This window comes from Thamnophis sirtalis, unplaced genomic scaffold (genome assembly GCF_051295495.1).
Source record: "Thamnophis sirtalis isolate CommonGarterSnake01/CBP01778 unplaced genomic scaffold, rThaSir2_p1.2 scaffold_5, whole genome shotgun sequence".
Lineage (NCBI taxonomy): Eukaryota > Metazoa > Chordata > Lepidosauria > Squamata > Natricidae > Thamnophis > Thamnophis sirtalis.
Genome location: NW_028261385.1, coordinates 61861593 through 61885528, shown reverse-complemented (window position 1 = coordinate 61885528; position 23936 = coordinate 61861593). Strand labels below are relative to the sequence as shown.

The 23936-nt window shown below is 36.3% G+C and overlaps 1 protein-coding gene across 1 annotated transcript in view; it reads right to left on the bottom strand.

The window, feature by feature from the left end:
• CNTNAP4 (contactin associated protein family member 4) overlaps positions 1-3540 on the bottom strand; it is a 294703-nt gene extending 291163 nt beyond the window's left edge. Inside the window, exon 1 of the mRNA XM_087715908.1 lies at positions 3106-3540. Coding sequence (XP_087572034.1) covers positions 3106-3190 — 85 coding nt within the window. The 5' untranslated portion in view covers positions 3191-3540. The remainder of the gene's footprint in view (positions 1-3105) is intronic.
• Between the last annotated feature and the right edge of the window lie 20396 nt (positions 3541-23936).

Sequence of the window (23936 nt, the reverse complement as noted above, 5' to 3'; positions counted from 1 at the left end):
TGAAATCTCCATCCCTGACAGTTGACTAGGAAAATGTTACTAGTCATAGAACTATCTTCAAAATAGTCAAGAAGTTTAAACAACAAAACCTACACTTAAAACATACAGTATCTGTATACTTTTAAAGATTTCAGTTGTCCTTTAATGCTTTGGGATGCTGTTTCATTGTTTTATATCTATGGCTGCATAGATCTTCCAGTTGCTTCAGAAGTTTTAATTCTTTAGGAAGAGACAGCTTTGAATTGTCTGCACTGTTCAGAATGATAAATTTCCAAGGGAAATCAATTGCATCTATGGAAAACATATAACAATACTCATCTAGAAGGAAAAGTAATAATGTATGAATTCCGCTAAATTGTTCATCTGATAAGGCTTGCTTGTTTCAAATAACTTGAATAAGAATTTTAGAAGTTCTTATCTCTGACTCATATAATCAACTCTGTAAATATGTTGCTCAGAGTAAATAGCAAAATACAGTTACTGTATATTGATTGAGTAATGTATAAGTCATCTCTTGAGAGAGCTTTAATTTCTCACGGATACTGTCCCAAGCAAGGATTGAGATTATGGAAAAGGTTAAATAGGATTTGAAGGTCTAGCATTAGAATCCCCAATGGGAAAATAAAATTAGAACAACCAAGGAAATAGATTGAACTTGAAAGCTTTAGGGTTTAATTGTCACCATTTAGATACTTTCACATATGCATTTATGTGAAAAGGTAAGTAAGAACTATAAGAACTGGTAAGAAAAACTATATCCTAATTTTATGAGACCTTATGCCTATTGACTCTGTAGGAAACATTACTGTGTACAGTGAAGCTTATATTTTCATAAGATGATTGAAATAAAAGTATAAACATATGCAAACATTTGGAATGATACTGTTAGTGTCTACTGATGTCACTGTATAGGCACTAGATTAATTTATGCAGACTCCTACTCAAGGCAAAATGATAAAAAATAGTGATACACTAATAAACAAAAATTCCTGACAAATTTGATCAATGGGATGAATCCACTTTTAATCATATGATATGAAATTAAGTATGTAAGACCAATACATAATTGAAATTTTAGGAAAAAATGTTTAAAATTTGGAATGGGTCCATTTTAATTTAAATAGGAATCAGTCTCACTGAAGTCAATTGGATAAGTTAGCAACTGGTATCTTATGTCCCATCAATATTAGTGGGTAAGAGTGACTAAATCTGAACAAAAACTAATATCATTAAAAATCAGACATATAATCAAGGTAATGGTATGCTGTGCTTTTTTGGATAGAGCTGAAAACGTACATAAATTGGTTTATATCAATATTGCAAACTATTTTAAATTCTGCAAGATCTTTGGATTTCATATTCATTATCTGTAACATCTCAAAATGGCTACAGAATTCATTAGATTGCCAAGGTATTTTAATTATTGGTTCTCACCAAATTAACTACGGAACAAAAAAGAATGCCTTTATAGCCCCTAAGAGATGTATAATTCAAAAATGTGTCATAGTGTAAAGGCAATAATAACTGCAGTGATTTTTGATGTTTTTATTCATCATAATTCTATGGAGAACAAAAAGATGTTTGCTATAATTTACTCCCAGCCTTGCTTCCTAAATTGTAAGAGTGACCTCTAGTGCTTCGCTGCTCTGTTATAGTTCCTTAAGTCCTATTTTGCTATAGATTGAAGAGGCATCTACCAAATAGTGCAATTCAGGTTCAATATTCTTCTGACAAAGGGATGAAATCATGACATGAAAAAAATGGAACAATGTTAAATTTATAAACTGCATATAGATACACTGCAGCAGGGAGTTGACAGAAAAAAACTTGTTCCGTTCACTTGAATGTCAAATGAAGTAACATGAATGAATGACATACAGACTCATAGACACACACTCAGAGAGAGACAGAAACACACACAGGCAGTTCTCCACTGCAGAGAATGGGCTATTTAATGATTGTACTTCAGTCTTTAAAGCATGTAATCCAGTGAAATCATTCCACTTTCCTCCTGATCTATTTCTTCATTGTTCTTGGCAGCTTTCTTTTCAATGGTGTGACTGTGTTATTGATGGATCTTTTCTACTCACAGTTCTCCTAACTCAAGTCCCTATTCCTTGTTTCCTTCCTTCCCTGGTCTCCTCATCACACAAACTTCCATCAATGAACTGAAAATCTGAATACATGGACTGGAACATCAGTTAAGCTGTTTAATGCAAATTTAAGCTTTTTATTAACTGAGGCATTTAATAAGATCAGTCATCATGTATAGAAAAATGAGTTGCTATCAAACATTTGCCTATAATATATTGTGTACATAAAATTTGGTCTGAGTCAGGTTTGGGACCTATTTATCCCATATCTACAAGAAATACCAATTACTAAGTTAGTGACTCTCTTAAGTTCAAGAATTACACATAGCTTTTCTTTACAAATTATTGTCTTTTCAAAAATGAAAGGAAGAACACCATTTTCATACTGCCACTAACCTTCTATTGCCTGGTCACACATGAACATTACTCTCTCCCTAATCAATGAACATCCCCTAAAATCTTGTCCTTTGCATTGGCTGTGCTGTTTTACGATAGAGAGAGTTACTCTTCCTTCACTCAAGAAAAGCTTCCTTGTCCATAAAACTGCACATTGCTAAATGCAAAGCTGATGCAGCAGAGAATATCAGCATGCCAGCAGTCTCCCAGGAAAGATTTAACTCCTTGCTAAATATTGTGCTGCTCTATAGTAAACATTTAAAAGGACAGGTGGGGAGTGGGAGAGAATAAAAGACAGGTCAGGGTGGGGTGGGGACAGGAGGGAAAGTAATACAGCACAGCATGCAGTTATAATAGTGAAATGTGAATTCTCTAGAGGCTATCTTACCCTAAACTGCTCTTATCAGAGTCTGGTCAAATCAGTAAACGAAAAACACAAGGACATGACACATTTCCATCATCTGAAATCTTTTCATCCCATCTATTCTCAGTTCCGATTGCAGTTGCCTTGATTTATTCAGAAAACTCCCTTTCTAAAGTCCAGATTTCATTACAATAAGTCCTAAGTTTTGCAGAAAAGTCTGATCTAAGTTTAATATCCACTGGTAATACTCACAGATCTCTCCGGCTGCTAATATATTCCAAGGATGGAGAGGGACCAGAAACAACAGCCTGAAGAATATTTCAGTATAAGAATCCATGATCTCCTTGAATGAGGCACCCCAAAGTGTCAAGAGTATCGGGAGACAAACACAGCTGCTCTGCACTTCAGTTGTGCTCCGGCTTCCTCTGTTTTCCTTTCTCCCTTATCTCTCTCTCTGTCTCTCTCTCCCTCTGTGTGTGTTTTAGGGCTTCCCAGTAGCCAAATGGTTCAGTCAGATGCACTCTGCGTCTTTTCTCTCTTTCATATACAGGCAGCCACACACGCAGCTCACAAGATCTGCTCTTTTTCTCCTAACAGCAGCAATCCCCAGAGAGGATTCTGCTGCACGGATCTCTAATTTCACAGAATCACTCGGAGCTAAACTGCTAGGCTGCCCTGTACAGTTTGGTTACTGAAGCTTCCCGTTCATGATGTGTCCCGGATACCCCTTGTGGTGACAGGTAGGAAATGTGAGTCTATGATGAAAGCCAGACAATAAAGAGAACAGCCTGCACATGTGTGCCAAGAGCAGTCTTCCTGTTGGATGGTGACTGTACCCAATTCTTTATGGCCAATGATCATACAAAGGGAAAATGGATTGAGAAAAAGGGCAGAAGGCAGAATGAAGCTGTATATTTGTTGCCATCAGAAGCTTTCTTTCCCTCATTCTGCATTTAAAGGTAACTTTCAGCAGCTACATCATTTGCAAGAAGAGAAGAGAATGTTCCAATTTTATACCAAGAATGATTGCCATGAAATCCAATATTTACTCTATACATGCATTAAATTTTGCATTCGGACAAAGACCTTTGATTTTGAATTTAGGATGTTTCCTTGAGACAGTATCTTTAATGAGACACAGAATGGCTAAAGTCCTAAGAAACTGAAATCCCACAAACATCTAATGTGCTACTTTAGAAATTTAAGCAAGCTCAAGCTTGACATTTATTTCTCACACTCAGAAAATGATCACAAGAATAAAAGAGGAAGCTGGAGTGCCTTCAACTGGAATATCAAATGATAAAATGCCAATGTACTGAAAAGAAATGGCACAGGATTTTCTGAAATGGCATAGGGTTTTCTGGTCTTCATTTTAAAAGAAAGTTTTCCAAAATAAAACTTAACCATAAATATCTGATAAATACAACACTATATAAACACAAAGTTGGTTATTAAACCCATTAATCGGGAACCATCACATCTTGCAGTCAATCATCCAAATATGCTGTTGGATAAGGTAGAACAGGTTGTATTTCTTACTCCAGAATGTAAAACAGCTTTATATTTAAAAAGATAATAAAGCAGAATAATAAAAAAATAAACATTGCAGAGTTTAAATGCTCTCCTTTAAATTGTGGATACATACTCGACAATGTTTGGTGACATCAATGAAGTCTGTTCCAGATATAATATGTCTTCTGAATCCATAGAACAATTTTTAAATTGGACATTTAATAGGATAATTTCAAAGTAAATCACTTTATGCCAGTGATTTATGAAGTTTATATTATTATTATCAACAACAAATTTAACCTGCTAGAAAGATGAAGAATATTAAACAAGTTGATCCATAAGTCTTCTTCAAAGGAAACGGTTTTTGTGTGTACACTTACTGTTATTCAAGAACTGTTGCCAGATGAAAATATGGTATCTTTCTTTTCACAAATGTAATTTCCAATATTCTCAAAATTTAATTGATTCTAAGGAAGAAGAGGCCAAATGCCAGATTAACCCAAGTGAGTTGGGTATCCCTACTAGATATATTCATATATTACATTTCATGTAGCATTTGTGAAATGTGTATGCATGTCCCACAAAATGGATTTATGTATGTGCATGCATAATATTCATGATTCTTAATACTATCCCAGTAATACTATGACAATGAGTAGACTCACCAGAGTACATGTGTGAGTGGCCAGTCTCATAAAATGCAGTATTTAAAGAAAGCACACACTTGGATCCATCCCGTTTGACTAACTAAGGTTAAACTTGATTTATATGAATAAACATAAGAGAATATGATGATCCTGCATCAGCTAGAATGTTCTTTTAAGCATTTTCCTTATAAAATAGTAGAGAATAACTGAGTGTCTCCCATATGTCCCCAAAATTTATAGTTGCTATTCAAAGGCCATAAATCTGCTAGTTATTATTTTAGTTTCAAAGATTCTGACAAATATATTATGTTCAAAGAATCAGTGCCCCATTAAGCCAGCTATACAGACATTCAGTGAGCAACTGACCTTGGAGCAATCACTCTCTCAGCTGAAACTACACCCAAACTTGAGGGGAGATTAAAGGTGGAATTGGCTGTATTCAGTACTTGTTAGAGAGATCAAGTCATCAGCAAAAGAAGGAAAAATCCATCAGCAGATGGATGCAGATTAATGTGCATGGAAGCATCACTGTTTTAAATCCTAAATAGGCTAGACTTCAAATTCGGTTGACTTCAACAGTCATCCCCAACCAATAAATAGGCTTGTTTAAAGACATTATGCGGCACAATTTCTTTAACTGGAAAAGGGCCTGCATTTTCTCATTATCTTATGCCAACCATTGTTGCCACCCATTATTGTTCTTTATAACAAAGTTCCCTAATCAACATTTTTAATGAATATAGAACTTTAACTGATGTTCCAAAATCCAATTTTAGGTCTATTTCCTTGGAAACAAAAAGCAGTTGTTCTTCTGCAATGGTGCCATCAGAAAGCAATGATTTCCAATTTTTCACAAGTTAGTCGTTATCCTCACTTTCCCAAAAATATTCGGGGTACATTAGTCATCTCAAATCTAAAAATAGGTAAAGTTGAAAATCCATGGCAAGCATTCACTAGGGAATTATATTTTTTAAATATTTCACCTAAGCAACTGGATGGATTTCATCCAGACAGAAACCCAATATTTTTTACTGTTGCCTTTTTGTTACATTTGCTATATTTATGCTGATAAATAAATAAAGGGAGACTAGTATAGATCTATTTCAAGCTATTTAGCTCTCAACAGCTAGCCATACCCAAGTTTGGGAATCGAACCTGTGCTCCATTGCCTCCCAGGCAGGGAGTTAACCATTTGAGCTACAGAGAACGACTCCTATTATCAGCCAGCCAGGGTGGGAGGTGTGTTATACTTAAAGTCACAACCCCTGGTATGCCCAAGTATGGGAGGAAGGTCACACTTCCACTCTCTGTCATTAGGCTCGTCACAAGAGACCATCCAGACAGAAACCCAATATTTTTTACTGTTGCCTTTTTGTTACATTTGCTATATTTATGCTGATAAATAAATAAAGGGAGACTAGTATAGATCTATTTCAAGCTATAAGCTATTTCAAGCTATAAGCTATTTCAAGCTATTTCAAGCTATTATCAGCATAAATATAGCATATATATATATATATATATATATATATATATATATATATATATATATATATATATATATATATATATATATATATATATATATATATATATATATATATATATATATATATATATATATATATATATATATATATATATATATATATATATATATATATATATATATCTGCAGAAATAGTGATTGTGAGTGGCACTGTAAGCAAATATTTTTCTTGTAATATGACAGAGATCAATCCAAACAAATGTTCGAAAGAAAGAGATCCCGGATTTCCCTCTGGATGAACAACCAATCAATACAATCATCTGTCTTTCTTTTATAGCTGCCAGAAAGCGTTTCGTTTTAGTACAATGGGAAACAGAACTATTTTATCCACAGAGTCTCAGCCATAGTTATGAAAGCACAGGTATATCTGGCACTCTGTGGTGCACCATTATAATTCTTTTTCACATACGCTATGGCCCATAAAATGAAGGCTAGCTGATAACGACAAATAATATTTGACCCACCTTGACCACTGTAAACTTCCATTAGCAAGCTACAGACAGAACCAGAGAGAAACAAAAACACTTAAAACATGCCCCTGTGGTCTTTGCTCAAAAACTATTTACCTTTTCCTTTCAAAGACCTTTTTTTTAAATTAAATGTGTTCTCATGAAGCTCTCACCATTCCCCTCTACAGTCTTGCCAAAATGTAATTCTGTTTCTTTTCTTTCCTTATTAAAAGTTCTTCCTACAGTTCCCTTTTTTCTTGAATCACTGACATTGATGATTATGTCATTTAATTTCATTTCATTACTATGGCCTTTCCCCTCATGATTCCTATATAGTGAGACAAAGAAAGCGGGGGAGGAAAGACAAGGAAACAATCTTGCTTCAAAGAATTGTGCAGTGTTTCCCCCCTTTTCCGCTGGTATTATTAAAAAAAACAAAAAACAAGAGGTGTTCTCAACCATCCTAATGGCACTCAAGAAAAATAATATCCAGACCTTTCTTAACTTGTGTGATAATAGCATTTGGTATTACTTAAACAATATCCCAAAAACTTTAAAGGAATTGCAGACAGCACATCTGTAGTAATAGTGGACCGCAAGTTGTGGTCACTTGATAACATTCTTAATGACCCAGAGTGGTTCACTTCACAAGTGCCTCTGGGACTGCCTGAACTGCGATCATAATAAGTCAGTGTGGTCATGTGATAATTTGCTTCATGTTTATTTCACTTAGCAATGGATTTGCTGGTCCCAATTAGAGTTGTTAAGAGAGAAGCACCTGCATTTGTTTAATTTACATGGCTGCCTATGTCAAAAACATGACACTTGGCTCATGTTAGTAATACTTAATAACAAGATGAAAACAAGACAACCAAATCCTAAACAATATACAGCAGCCAAGGTTAAAGAAAACCCAAACAAAAATGAATACAGCTGTAATATAGGCTCGACCACACACCCCCAGTCCCTGGCTCAACAACAAAACCCAGTTTCTAAGGCCTTACAAAAGGCCAGCAGGGTACAATAAGTCTGATCTCTGTGGAAATGAAGTTCCAGGTGGCAGGAACCATGACAGAAAAGGCTACCTCCTGAATCAAGGCTATATTGCCTTTCCATGTTAATATGTGTTTCCTGGTAACATTTCTATTTGGAAGGACTATAATCGGGTCTTGTTCACACATTACCAGAGTAACATGAATGGAAACTACAGAGAAATAAATCCTGCTGGGTTGTTGTTAGTCACATGTACCATTTTGGTGATGTCGTGATCATTGTTATAGTAAGTACTGCTACCGCAGAAATCTACTTATGTGTTTCTTTTCTTTTTTTCTTAAAACACAAATAATACAAACACTACATATACAACTGAATATAAAAAAGACAAAAGAAAAAGGGGGAAAAAACCCACATATTTTGGAGACCCCCCGCCATGTGTCTAAGATATAAAATAGATTCCAAATGTGCCCTTATACCCTTCAAAACAACATATATTCTTGAGTAGATTTATTCCCTTTGCCTTCCACCAAAAATGATTTTATAAAATCCCTCCATATTTCATTGTAATTATTTACTTTAATCATCCCTTTTTAAGTTTAATTGGTAATTTATTATTTGTTGCCATACTGTAAATTTCATTATACCACTCATTTCTTTGAATATCCCAATTTCGTCCTCAATATTTAACCATCACTAATCTAGCTGCCATTATCAAATTTACAATCAATTCCTTTTTTGTTTCATTTATGTCCCATTTTCCCACCACCAACAATAATGGAATCCTTGGTGACATCTCTAGATTTACATTCAACAGTGCTCTAATTTCTCTAAACATCAGGCCCCATATTTTTTGTGCACTACTTATATGTTTCTTTGCAATTGTGGCACATAGTACTATATTCTCACCATATATCAAAGAAATGTCATGACTTATGAGAGAGCAATCAAGAAGACATCCCTTATGGCTCATGTCCTGTAGAAATGCTTAGTCACAAAATGCTTCATTTTATAAGGGTTGACTGAACTTGCTGAGTCATCCTATTTTTCAGGAAATTTCCAGCATGGAACTTGTGTTGACCTATTCTACAGAAAAAAAGCAAATAGTCCCTTGTTTCAATATCCCTTCCAGCTTCTAAATTCCCAATTTTAATCAAAGACTGCCAGGGACACCAGAAGTTCTTTATGAGGGAAATGTTAAGAATTGGATCGTACACAGAGCCCTTTTTCTAAACTCCATGCATTAAGTCAGAAGGTCTGAAGAGAAGTTGTACTTAAGTGATTCTGATTGTTCAACTGATCTAAGCAGAGTTCCAGATCACTGACAACTATGCTCATGTTGAAGCTTGAAGGCTTAGAAGTTGGCGAGAGGCATAGAAAGGCTGAATAAATTACTTCTTTGGGATGAAGCTAGGATAGCATGAATAAACAGCTCTGAACCTATGTCCTGTTTGACCCTTTTATTTGTTTATTTTTGTGTGTGTGTGTGTGTGTGTGTGTGTGTGTATATATATATATATATATATATATATATATATATATATATATATATATATATATATATATATATATATATATACACACATACACACACACACACAAAACATATACATATATGTGTGTATGCATGTGTGCATGTGTGTGTGTATGCATGTGTGCATGTGTGTGTGTATACATATACATATATAAATCCTTTTCATATCTTTCCTTTATTCTTTTATCTTTTATACATTGATTACATTGACATTTGCCTCTTTCTCTCTCTAGTTTCAGCACTTCATACTGCCAGGCGAGTACCCAGGTATTGTAATTTCTTTTTCCTGTATCCTTTCTTTGGAATCAAAGGAAATGGAACATTACAATGGATGCAAAGCCATTTTTAAAATAGAATCACACTTTCTGGTAAATGTCCACCTCCACCATTACCTAAATTCAGATTAATGACTGGCAATTATTGAAAAAAGGCTGCATTCTCACTTGTAAAATGGAAAGTATACAATTCCAAAATATATTTTCAAGCAGTTCAGAATGTAGTTTTAGAGGCTGAGGGTAGGACAACAATAGCAGAGCAGCAGGGATTAAAACACACAGACAGAGACGCGTGCATGCGCACACGTGTGCGCACACACACACACTATGATAGGGATCATTTATTCCTCTTTCAAAAATGTCCTTGACCATAAATTCCTTCCAAGCCATTGAAATAGCACACCAAGTGAATTGTCACAATTTTAGTCAAGAATGGGGAGTGCTATAACGTGCAGGCCAATTTTGCTACTTTGCTCCTAGTATTTCGTTTTCTGAGTACCACAGAGAATGGCAATGTATTCATTTGCTTCTCTTAATATGCTACATTTTAATTAGTACAAATCCCAGCACATCATTCCACTGATCCTCTCTTGCTAAATAAGCTTGACCCATTGGCATATCTCAGTGCTACATCATTTTCTTTGTAAGCTTCTAAATAAGGTTAATGTTAAAATCAGGAGTCTGGTAGCAAGTTTTCTAACCAACAAATGTTATTAAATGGCATAAGATTTTGCACCTTTGGACAAAAAGTGTCATTACCTTCCCCCCACCCCAAAAGAAGTGCTACCAAACTCCTCCTTTTTTTGTTCACCATGGGATAGAGCAACTTTCCTCCTACAAGAAAGTTAACACATAAATTAAACTATTTTAACACAAAGTCTCTGCCAACTTTTCAGAGAAGAGCATCGAAAAAACTTGGCATTTGAAATAGACTTAAGTAAATTCATACAGTTGTGGAGTGAAAGGAGATCTTCATCTTTGCAAAGTGTTATTGGATTTAAAGATACTTAACAGTAAAAACAAGCACAAAATGGAGAATTGATCACAAGACGTCAGGATGGGGAAGACATTTTATTCTAGTAATTAGAGAAATACTGTCCAAAGGACGAGTGAACACATGTAGAAAACTCTGTGGCTGTAAATCTGTGACCAAGATGTTCTTACTACCTACTTTGAAGTGCATTGAATAGCTTTGTATCTCCTAAATTAATCTCCCTTCCTGAGAGGTATCTTATTTAAACCTTCAATAAATTGAAACTTATTACAAAGTTAATAGGTAGGAAAAGCAAATGTAAAGAGTAGTTTAAAAAAAAACAAACCAAAGCACATAAACTATAAAACTTTGTGCACCAGAGAGAGGTTCTTCTACAGGAATGTCAATGCAGGAAGCACATGAAAACAATAAGGTAAAGGTTCCTCTCGCACACATGTGCAGTCATTCCCGACTCTAGGGGGCGGTGCTCATCTCCGTTTCAAAGCTGAAGAGCCAGCACTGACTGAAGACATGGTCATTGTGGCCAGCATGACTAAACACTGAAGGTGCACGGAGCGCTGTTACCTTCCCACCAAAGGTGGTTCCTATTTTTCAACTTGGATTTTTCCATGCTTTCGAACTGCTAGTCTGGCAGAGACTGGGACAAGTAATGAGAGCTCACTCCCTTATGCAGTGCTAGGGATTCAAACTGCCAAACTGCTGACCTTTCTGATCGACAAGCTCAGTGTCTTAGCCTCTGAGCCACTGCATTCCTCTATGAAAACAGTAGCAATCATAAAATAGTATAGATTTACCATAGTTTTAAAAAGCCAAGAAACTTTCCCAAAAGCTACAAAGCATCACTGCCATTCACCATGCAACCTTCATAATCTCCTTTTCCATATTCACTAGCTAGCAAAAAGAGTGGGTTTTGTTTGTTTCTTTATTTGTTTTGCCTTTGAATCTGTTTTTGACTCCTGGCCCTAACATTTTCTTGGCAAGCTTTGAGAAGCAGCCTGCCATGGCTTCCTTCCTAGGGCTCAGAGAGAGTGACCCAAGCTCAGGGATCACTCATGGGGTCTAGGTTTCTAGACCACATCAAACTGGCTGTCTAGCAGAACATTGCCTAGCTCATAAGTACTTCATCTTTATTCCTACATCTTCACTTCAAATGCCATGTTACATTTTGGGTTTTGTGTGGCACAAATCATGGGTGGGATTCAAAAATTTTAGCAACCAGTGGTCATGGGCATGGTGGCCGTGGCCAACTTGGGCTCCTGCACCCGTTGGGGGGGTGCCTCTGGGACAGCAATAATGCCCCCCTGAACTCTGCAGGCTTTCTTGAGGCAGGAAATGGGCCCATTTCCTGACTTTCAGAACCTCTGGGAGGACTGTTTTTCATCCTCTCAGAGACTCCGTGTGGTCCCTGCGCTTACCTGGCACTCAAAATGGGCCACGTGGAGACTCATGGGAGGGGCGGTGGGGCGGGCAGGACTAGCCAGTCTTTGCAACTAGAGGTTCCGTGAACCAGATGCAAAATTAGCATCCTGTTCACTCAAACCAGTCCAAACCGACTGAATCCCACCCCTGGCAAAAATACTCCCAATTACAGCTTTCCTCCTACCTGGGTGTACAGGGATCCAGCAAAGAGGCACCGCATGCCCAATCCTATAATCTTCCCGCAATAAACTTGAGAGATGGATATATCCCCTCTCCTTTTTTTTTCTAGAATGAAATTTTATGTTGCTGCCATATTATTGTCTGGTTTTTCTCTCTCTGCAAGGGGTTGTTTTTCAGCTGCCGATGCTTATCCCCATGTTTGTTCTCTTACAGATTCTTCTTTGAAGTGTATTAGTCTAAAAATGCATGCTGAACTCATTTATACATCTCCCTGAAAATGAATTTGTTTCAGCTCTGAAATACCAAACCATCATGGTTACTGAAAATATAACAAAATCTGGATTTTTCTTTTTTTTAAAGCAGTGCTTAGTTGTAGGAAGTAATAAGACATTCTATTGACCAAAGAATTGGCACAGAATTTCCCTAGGCAAAATAAAATCATGGCTCTGGTAGACTCACAAGGCTTGTTTTGCAATAATACAACAGACGGTAAAACTTATAGAATGAAGGATGCCTACCACTTTGTTTAAAAAAAGGTAATAAAAGTAACATGATTTGGCCAGCAGGGGCAGAGTTGTTCAGTTCATCTGCTAGCATAAATAATGCTTCACATCACAGAAGATGAGAAAGCACATGCTCTACAAATGCTGTTAGAAAGCATTAAGAACTTATTTTCATGTTATTAGTAACATTCTGATTACCTCAAATTTTATTCTTGTCTGTTGCAAGCAGGCTTTCTGTAATTGGAATCTCCTGAAGCTGAGTATGTCACACTCTTTCCATATTATTTTTTCAGTTTAACACGTGTGTCTTATTTCAGAAGATCTGTCCTTATTTCAAGATATGGAGAATTAGAGTACAGTACTGCAAGTTACTTCTGATGTCTGCTGCCTGCCTGCAATTTGGCAGTTCAAATCTCACCAGGCTCAAGGTTGACTCACTCTTCCATCCTCCTGAGGTGGATGAAGGTAATGGTAAAGTAAAGATTCCCCTTGCACATATCTGGTAATCATTTCTGACTCTAAGGAGCAGTGCTCATCTCCATTTCAAAGCTAAAGAGCCAGTGCTGTCCCAAGATGTTTCCGTGGCCATGTGGCTGGCATCACTAAACACCGAAGGTGAACAGAACGCTGTTACATTCCCACCAAATGTGGTTTCTATCTTTTCTACTTGCATTTTCACATGCTTTTGAACTGCTAGGTTGGCAGAAGTAATGGGAGCTCACTATGTTACACGGTGCTAGGGATTCGAACTGCCAAATTGCCAATCTTTCTGATTGACAAGCTCAGTGTCTTAGCCACTGAGCCACTACATTCCTGAGGTGGATAAAATGAGGACCCAAATTGTTGGGGGCAATATGCTGACTCTGTAAACCACTTAGAGAGGGCTGTAAAGTACTGTAAAGTGGTATATAAGTGCTATTGCTGTTATTCGGTTCTTGATCTATTTCACAAAGATCAACCAGAGTGTTTGCTCAGTCACTTCAAATGGTACAATTATGCTGCCACAGATTCTTAACAGATTAAGAATATGTGCTCTTGACATCTTAGAAGCCAAGAAGGAAAGCACAATCAAGCTTATCAAAGAGCTGCAAGAAAATGTTAAATGTGTAAGTTTGTTTAGAAGACAGTCAGGGAACGTGGCTTTTTTTCTTTTTTTTTTAAGAGAGAGATGGGATTGAGCATAGCTCAATTTGCAATTTAGATGCAGAAATGAACACCCCATCAGTTAAATAACAATACTACTACAACCTTCCCTATAGAGACACTATTCGCCAATGTCACATTTCTGACAAATCTTAGTCTCCAAGGGGACCATATTATTGGAAGGGCCAGCCTTTCTGATGAAATTGATTAACACCATATGCAGGCAGAAAACAGGCAAAAGTTAACTTACACTTTTGTAAATGGTATATTTTGACAAAATGCACATTGATATTATTCTCACTAGTAAGAAGTGTGACCAATAATGGCTTTCAAAAGAATTAAATATCTCAAATATCTCAATGGAAGGTAACAATACATATAGATTTATACCACGATAGAATCCATTCAGGCTTTTTGTAGGAGCTTGGGTGGCGATGTTGCTGGAGATATTTGACATTGCCCACCTATCTTTTCCCCCAAGTATTAACTATCTCCAAGACTAAAAATTCCTAATCTCAGAAAGCCCTAAATGGATTCATGATGTAGGTTAGGGGGAAAGAGTGTGAGAACTGAATATTCACATGAATGTTCATTAAACTAAACAACTAAACTAAACTAAATAGTCACTTAGGTGAGATTGCCATTATATAAATATGATGAATGGATGAATAAATAAATAACCCATTATCTCACTAACTATTGAGAAGAGAGAAAATGCCATTTCTTCCTATTTGCTATCTTCCATTCTAAAGTGGCAGAACTGCGAGAAACTTTGCTCTCTACCAACAACAGCTCTACCTTGTCCTGCCAATGGCTATTGATCGTAAGAGTAATATCCCACCTGTATGTTCAGAAGAAATACATCACTGAATACAATTTATAGTGGGGGGATTATTTTCCTTATTAGAAACAAAACAATATACCAAAAAAATTTATTTAACCCTGGTTATATAATATTTGTGGATAGAGAGATATTTTAGAAAATATTATTTATTTAAAAAATGGATTTGTCCATGTAAAGTTTCTGTGGTTTCAGCATACATCTCATTCTGCAAGAACATATCTTCAGACAACGCAATTGAAAATTCATTGCTTCTCAGAACACTTATCCTGGTCTCAAAGCTTGGAACAAAACACAGATTGACTTTCTAAAGATCTGCAAATCCTTGGAGGACAGTATCTACCAGTGAATCAGCTGGCTTATTGCAAGCAATACAATTCATATTTAACATAAAAATATTACAGGGCAAGACAAGATTGTTTCAATTCCATTATTTTTGCCATCTCTCTGGAAGAGCTTACGTGATATTGAAATAATTCATTTGCCTTCCAACTCTCATTTTTCCCAGTCACAATGCAAAGTAAATCAGTATGCCGATAAAAAAGTAGCAGTTATTGTACGAAAGAATATTTAAATTGGCAAATGTTATATGTGCTACATTTGTTCTAGGATTACTAAATAGATTATATTATCCAGAAAAAGCATCTCTTTCAGCCTTTAAAGTCCTTAAAATAAAAAAAATGATTAAAGTTGGGAGTCTTCAGTGTAGAATAAAATAATTTTTAAGAAAAATAACTTACATTTAGAAAAAAGGAAAGCCTTAACCAGGGAGCGCAAACACTCCAGTTTACACACCAAAGGGATTAACATGATTCCAGAAATTATTTGTGGGATGAAATACAATAAGAGAATTCAGAAAGAGGGCTAAGAAGAAGTAAAGAAACTGTGAAAGTTCAGATTACTGAAAACTATAAAGATTTAGTAACATTTAGCCATCTAAATGTTGTTGATCTGCAGCAGGAATCGTTTCTTGCAATTAAGTGTGCTAGCTAGGGCTAAATGGCTTGATATAACAGAGAACTAATTATGTCTAGTCTAACAAAGGGAAGTACTAGGGGTGATATAATAACAGTCCATTAGTATTTGAGGGGCTGTCACAGAGATGATGGGGTCAACCTGTTTTCCAATTTGAGGGCAGACAATCTAGAACCAATGAGAAATTTCCTGACAGTAAGAACAGTTAATCAGTGGAATGTTTTATCTACAGAAGTTGTGGATGCCTCATCACTGGAGGTTTTCAAGAGGAGACTGGACAACCATTTGTCTGAAATACTATGGGGTCTCCTTGCCTGAACAAGGGGTTGGACTAGAAGGCTTCCAACCTCCCTTTGAACCCTACTGTTCTATGTTCTACATCTAAAAACCCCATTTTACTACCTATCCTCATGATGAAAATGGAAAGAAAGATTTAATCATGCAGAGGTCAATGATTCTGAAGCTATCTAAAGAAGTCAAGGAGAAAGACGTAGAATCAGAGATTATAGCAGAAGATTCGTCTCTCTGATCAGTTTTGATCAGCTTCTCTGTCTCTCAATTGGGAACCAAAATAACCAAGCCCCACAGGATTGTCTACATCCAGTTATTGTAAAGGTCAATACCTAATCATTTTGGATAATTAAAAGCGACAGTTGAATTACTTAAAAATAAATAATAGCCATATCAGATATTTTAGCTGAGTATATCAACTACTAATGTTCAGCATACTGGTCTGCAGTTGAAACATCAGTTTCATTAAGTGCTTGACCAGGCTCAGAGTGAGATGAGGGATCACATTAAGAAAATGGATGAGCTGCATTTTCTGTTATCATTTACTTCTAATTGCTTAGCAAACAGTTAAACCAAATGTTTTGTCTCAGAATTTTTCAGTACTGTATGTTTGGATGGAGATTTTAAAAAGTTAAAAAGCAGAACATGGCATGAATAGGAAAATCATAAAATCCATTTCTGAAAAATGCTGCATTCTGCTTTTATTTCAGTGTGAAGGCTTTATTATGTTTACATAGTGGATGTGTGAACTGTACTGACTATCAGGATAGTTGGGAGTGCAAATCATGCTAATGATTATCATCTGTACAGATCTATATAGCTTATGGAATCGGTATCTCTGAGACCATCTACCCATATATTATGCCCAACTATTCCAACGACACAGGGGATGCCTTCTGAAGTCCCTACCTACTGAGAGATGCAATGGGAGCTGTCATTCCTGTGCTGCTTGTTTCTCAGAGCAAGAGCCTATTTTATGGCTATCTAGAAGAAACTGATAATAATTTAAGTGGTCGGTTACCAGGAATGTCAGATTAATACCATTTTTTATTTTCTAAATATGGTTTTATACACCATTTTATTATATATTATTGTACTTTATTGCTAGAATCACACACGCCATATGTATTGTATCTATACTTTTTAGAGTCACCATAATTCAAGTGGTTTATAAATTCATAAATGAGCAAATAAGCACTCTCTATGCTAAAACATACAATATCCTACATTTTGTTATGTATTCTTCTTACAAAACAAACAACCCAAATAACTGCCGATAATATTGTGTTACTTCATAACTTTTGTGACAATTAATTCAAGGAGTTATTGTCCAACAATTAATTCAAGGAGTTATTGCTCAACACATTCATGCTTTTATTTCACTGTAAAGGGTTTATTATGTTTACACTGAATTAACCCATGTCTGATATCATATATTGTAGAGGGCAATCAAGATTTCTTTCTGTTTTCATCTTCTTTTTCAAATCTCAGTCTAAAAAAATGGATGAATTATTAGATTGATATATGGTGGCCCTCTTCTAGAAGTAGAAGTGAGTACACACACACACACACACAAACACACAAACCCCAGTGTGGCCCACAGTGCAAGCAGAAGGGGTTCTGTATGTTGGGAAAATCTGTTATCTAATCCAAAAATGAGCTAATTGGAGAGCTTGTTAAATTTTTCTAAAGTAAGCTGGTGAAAGAGAAAGTAGTCAATTCTTTGTTGACCCAAAGAAGGAGGTATTTGTGGTTTGAAAGTTCTAGCAGATGTAGCTATTGTCTAATGTTGAAGATCTGTACATTTTTTCCATCTGTAATGATGGTCCTCTTCCACTGGGGATGCAGCTTCAGGAGAAGACACACAGAAACAGTGAAGAAAAGAAAAGAAACCAACCACATCAAGAGCCATAGTGGCTAACTGTGGTTAGAGTGCAGTACTACAGGCTACTTCTGCTGACTGCTGGCTGCCTGCAATTTGGTAATTCTAATCTCACCAGGCTCAAGGTTGACTCAGTCTTCCACCCTTCCAAGGTGGGTAAAAATGAGGTCCCAAATTGTTGGGGGTAATATGCTGACTCTGTAAACTGCTTAGAGAGGGCTGTAAAGCACTAAAGTGGTATATAAGTCTAAGTGTTATTGCTACTGTTATCCAGATCAGCAGAATCCATTCTGCCAATCAATGAAATGACAGATCTGGCAATCAGATCACCCTCACTTTCATAGTTGAATATTCAAATGAAGAATGAATAAGGGATGGAAATCCAGAAGTCTTATATTTTATCAAATTCCACTTTAAATTGCTTTTATCAAATTTTAGTAATATTTTGTTTCTGGATCTTTGCACTTTGATATGGCCAAGGGCTAATCAATAAAGACTCAATGTCAATGTCAGAAGTCCAACAACTATATTATAATAGCAGCATATTATAGATATAGTTACAACTTGCCTTTTGAAGATGATGACCACCAGAAGCATATAAAGAAAGAGGTAATTTATATGTGTTCAGGGCATAGGAATAGCCAAGTATGAATACAAAAAAGCATACCATGTCACCATCTGCAGTTTGAAGGGTAAATATTCATGACCAGCATTCTATATATTGGGATATATGAAAATGCAACCAGCTTTCAATTCATTTTACATTAATTTTGCCTGGTAAATCTGTTCCCGCAGTCTACAAAGTAAATACAGTGGAAGATGTTTCTTACTCTGTTGGGTTAAAATAAATTTTACTCTAGACATGACTGATTCCTGCCTTTTTTCTTGAAAACATACTTTTGGTGGACTTAAAAGGAACATGCCATTTCATAACCTTATTTATCCTGCAGGACACTTTTGCTTCCAGACAACATTTGTAAATTCAGCTCCTGTTAAAATGCTGTCCTCTGGGCAACAGACTAGTGCAGTATTGAATTTCATCATTCGACCTCTATCGATTGCATTATTGATGTAACATTTTGTTCAGAATTATGTAGCAGGTCTACCGGTGTATTTAGAAATTATGGCCATAACCTGAGGAAATGCACTAGGGATTATTCATTTTCATGGTGGTAATACTATCCTTTCATAGTGCTTAATCAGAAAATTTAGACTGCTGGCAATATCAGCATGAGTGCATCTCAAATGAACTAACCAAGGTCACAGACTGGAATCAGCAATCAGGGGAAGGTCAAGTGGTGGATTCCTTCCTTCTATCACTACTGTAAAGGTATATTAACATGACTGCACTATTGGGCTCTTTCCTAGCTCTGAGCTAGGGATTCAGCAATAAGTGATGGAAGGCAAGACTTAGAATGACAACAAATTAGATAGATGATAGATAGATAGATAGATAGATAGATAGATAGATAGATAGATAATAGATAGATAGATAGACAGACAGACAGACAGATGAGAGAGAGACAGAGAAATGACAGACAGACAAATCAAAGACTATCTACACAGCTGAGTTGAACATCAATGTAATCACAGATAAGGGAAGGCTTTAGAGATATATGCTGATTGAAAGACAGCTAGGGATCAGTATCTATGGACATTATTCAAGGAAAGAAGCCAAAGAATATGCAAGGAGTTGCTTACATGTCTAAGTTGTATAATCACAGGAGATCCTGAGGTGGCTTGCTTGACTTGACCTGTTTTCAGGAGGTGGACAAGGCTTGAATGGTTTGTGCTTATTTTTTTCCTGAAGTTTAAATGGTAGGGAATCCTGAGAATCTAAAATGGTAGAAATGGGCCATGGGGGTGGGGGGAGTTTAAGATGATTTTGTTTTCACACACAGACATATACTGTGGTTCTGCATCTGTAAATGTTTCCACATATCTTAGAGATGATGAAAGTAAGAGGGTGGTTTATCAATGTGCACCAGTATGTAAGCTACACGTGGATGACTGTAGCTATCCTGAACCTAAGAGGAGACACAGTAGAAGCCCTGTCCCAGTATTTGGAGACTGTCAGGTCTGGATGAAGAATAGACTCAGAATCAATACAAAAAAGGCAGAATGGCTAGTCTTTTTGAAGTCCATTGATTCTGAGATTCTACCATTTTTTACACTTGGAGATGATACTCCTTGATGGATGGTGCTCTCCCATGGAGACGTCCCAATGGCCAGAATTTGGGATTCTCATGGCATCTGCTAGAACTGTGGATGTGTGAACTGTACAAGACTATCAGGATGGTTAGGAGTGCAAATCATGCTAATGATTATCATCTGTACAGATCTATATAGCTTATGGAATCAGTATCTCTGAGACCATCTACCCATATATTATGCCCAACTATTCCAATGACACAGGGAATGCCTTCTGAAGGTCCCTACCTACTGAGAGATGCAATGGGAGCTGTCATTCCTGTGCTGGTTGCTTCTCAGAGCAAGATCCTATTTCATGGCTATCTAGAAGAAATTGATAGCAACTGAAGTGGTCTGTTATTCCAGGAATGTCAGATTAATACCATTTTTTATTTTCTAAATATTGTTTTATACACAATTTTATTATATATTATTATACTTTATTGCTAGAATTACACATGCCATACATATTTTATCTATACTTTTTAGAGTCACCTTAATTCAAGTGGTTTATAAATTCATAAATAAGCAAATAAGCACTCTCTATGCTAAAACATACTATATCCTACACTTTGTTATGTATTCTTCTAACAAAACAAAACAATCCAAATAATTGCCGATAATATTGAGTTACATCATAACTTTTGTGACAATTAATTCAAGGAGTTATTGCCCAACGCATTCAAAAATTCATTAAACTATTTTGCCTTTTTTGCCAATTTTGTGTTTTTATATCTGTCTTTAGCCTTAACAATTGGGAGGTTATTTCAAAACATTTTGCATTATGTTGAAATGCATTTTCATCATATAACACATTAAAAAAATAATTAGAGGGAAATTTCTTATTTAATCTACAAGAAAAATAGGGATATTAAAATATGCGACTTTGTTTACAAATGTGGTTATAAACCCATACTGTTTTTCATTCCTTGTAGATGAATGAAATTATTTGCTCTCAGTGAATGGACACAAAAATTACACTGGAAGTTTATGGCAGAGCCAATAAGCATTGGAGCTCAAAATCTCATTTGGTGGGCAACTAATTTCTGTATTTGTATTCACCTCAGAATTTTAAGTATCAGGTGTTCTTTATAAACAGAATGTTCTTTTTTTCCTTTTCTGCAGCAAAGACTGAGATTCTGGACATGTACATTTGAAAAGTACAGCAAGTCAGGGTCGTGATTTAAGAGCTGAATAGTTGCTACGATAATGCAATGATGCACTGATGTAATGATGGGAACGAGTCAGCAAGGCTTGTAGCTTTTAACCCTTTAAGAGCCTATATCATAAGAGGTCCTGTTAGGACGCGCCGTGTGTTTTTCCCTGCTGTAATTTATTGATTGTTTGGCTTCTGCCTATAGTAAGTGTATGTACAGTATATATTCTTTTGTAGATAAAAACCACTATTTATTACAAACCTCTGTTTGCTGTTATTGCTCCTGGGTTGTCTCACGTAGTAATGCTCTGCGCACACAGACACAGCATTATCTTAAGAAGTGAAGGTATAAATGTAGCATTATGTCTTCTATTGCAGGGATGATATCGCAAAACTGCAATCAGTTGCTGCCAATGCAGCAACTGATTGGGTGGTATGGAAGAAATTGAAACAATTACATATGCACTTTCATATTATATAGTTTATTTGGCTTTTATGGACAGTCAGAGGGATGTTCTGTCTACCAACAAGAACCTTCACTTATAACATCATAAACTTCTGTCACCTAGCTTCCAGAATGTGGTAGATTCTGAAGACAAATTTGGGAGATTAGATGAGATGCTGTTTTCTTAAACATTTCCTGGACATATTCTCAACAACCATTGTAGGGTTTCTGGTTGTACTGATACAGTTTCCTCTCTTTTTAGAGAGCCAAGGTGGCTCAGTGATTACAGTGCAGTACTGCAGGCTACTTCAGCTGACTGCTAGCTGCAGTTCGGCAGGTCAGATCTCACCGGCTAAAGGTTGACGCAACCTTCCATTTTTCTGAGGTGGGTAAAATAAGGACCCAGTTTGTTGGGGGCAATAGGCTCTAATGTTCACTGAGATTTATATAAAAATGCCTACGCTGATTCAGAATGGAAACCAAATCATTTGAATCAGATCTTAGAATTCAGATCATAGTGTTACTTTATAAAAACCCAATTTTGTTGCTATTATTATTGCAGTTAATCTCATTTAATAAACACATTCAAAGGAACAAGATTTACCTGTATAAAAGAGATTGTCCTACATGTGGTTTTTCAAAGGGCAACTGTTCTTTGTTTTTCCTTGAAAACATTTTGATTTTCACCTAAGGAACTTTTTCAGTTCTGACTAAATGTTTGGACGATTTTTTTGGAGGATTTATATTCCTTTCAGTCATCTGCTCATTATTCTTCCATCCTCCTCCATTCAGTCAGAACTGAAGAAGTTCCTTGGATGAGAAGCAAAATATCTTCAAAGAAGACAAAGTCCAGGTGCTTCTGACAAAGCACCAGAGGTGGGTTCCTACTAGTGCACACTAGTTTGGATGAACAAGTAGTGGTAATTCTGCCTGGGTCACAGAACGGGCAGTGACTCAGGCTGACCACACCCTCAAACCAGTTTCCTGGTCACTGCTTCCATTGCTGGCATGTTTTTTATTATTTTTTCTTGTTCTTTGCAAATGCACAGAACAATTTACATTAAACTGTGCACACAGGTGCAGTGCATAACTGGTCTGTGCACGAGTGAAGTGAACTGGTAGCAACATTAGTAGGAACCCACCCCTGCAAAGCACCTTTGGGACAACCATGATCTGGATGATTGACAATCTCCATAGACATCTGTAAAAGAGAATTCACACAAAAGTTAAGCTATCATAGTAAAAACAACTCCAGTTCTAACTGTGGCTTCAGAAAGAATGACTGATGCTTGAATTAATTAATTGATCTTTAAAACCTTCCAGTGATGGCATTGACATTAAAAGGCATTTCAAAATGTGGATTCAGCTTAGAAAACCTCCTTCAGAAGGCAGTAAGAAAGGAAGACGTCTGATCCAGATCATTCAGAGTCAAACATGTTGATTTGGGTAGTTTTAATTTTAAGACTCTAGAAATAATAGGTAACATTTCAAACTTTGAATATATAATGTGACTTTCATCATAGCTGTGCAATTTCATTCATAATGAAATATGTTTAATAGGATCACCATTAGGGATGGAAATTTGGTTAATTCACATTTCAGTATAGATGTATCATATTTACACTTCTTAAAACTAATACAAAAGAATAATGCCTGTAGTGTTTTTGATCAAATTTTGCAATTGTTATATATAATTGCATACATATGTGTGTGTGTGTGTGTGTGTGTGTGTGTGTTTTCTGAGGTTTTTGTGGGTGTTAGTATGTAGGTCTCTAGTTATTCAGGTTTTCTCCCGTGTAAAATTGGAGATGTCTTGGCGATGTTTCGACGAAGTCTCATTCTTCATCTTCAGGCTTGTTTGCTCAGCTTGGTGCTTCCAGGAGCAATGTGAGATCTTGGCTGTTTCTTCCTTTTAACTGTCAGTGGGGGTTTGGACTGATTGGGTGGGAGCTTGGCTGTGTCCTGATTGCCAGCCATTTGGAACCTGCCCTTATTTATAAACGAGTCCCCAACATGATGAATGACACCAGGCCCACACTCACAAGAGCCATACAGGATATCACCACCAAACATCCACAAAGAAAGCAGACAAACACCCACACTGA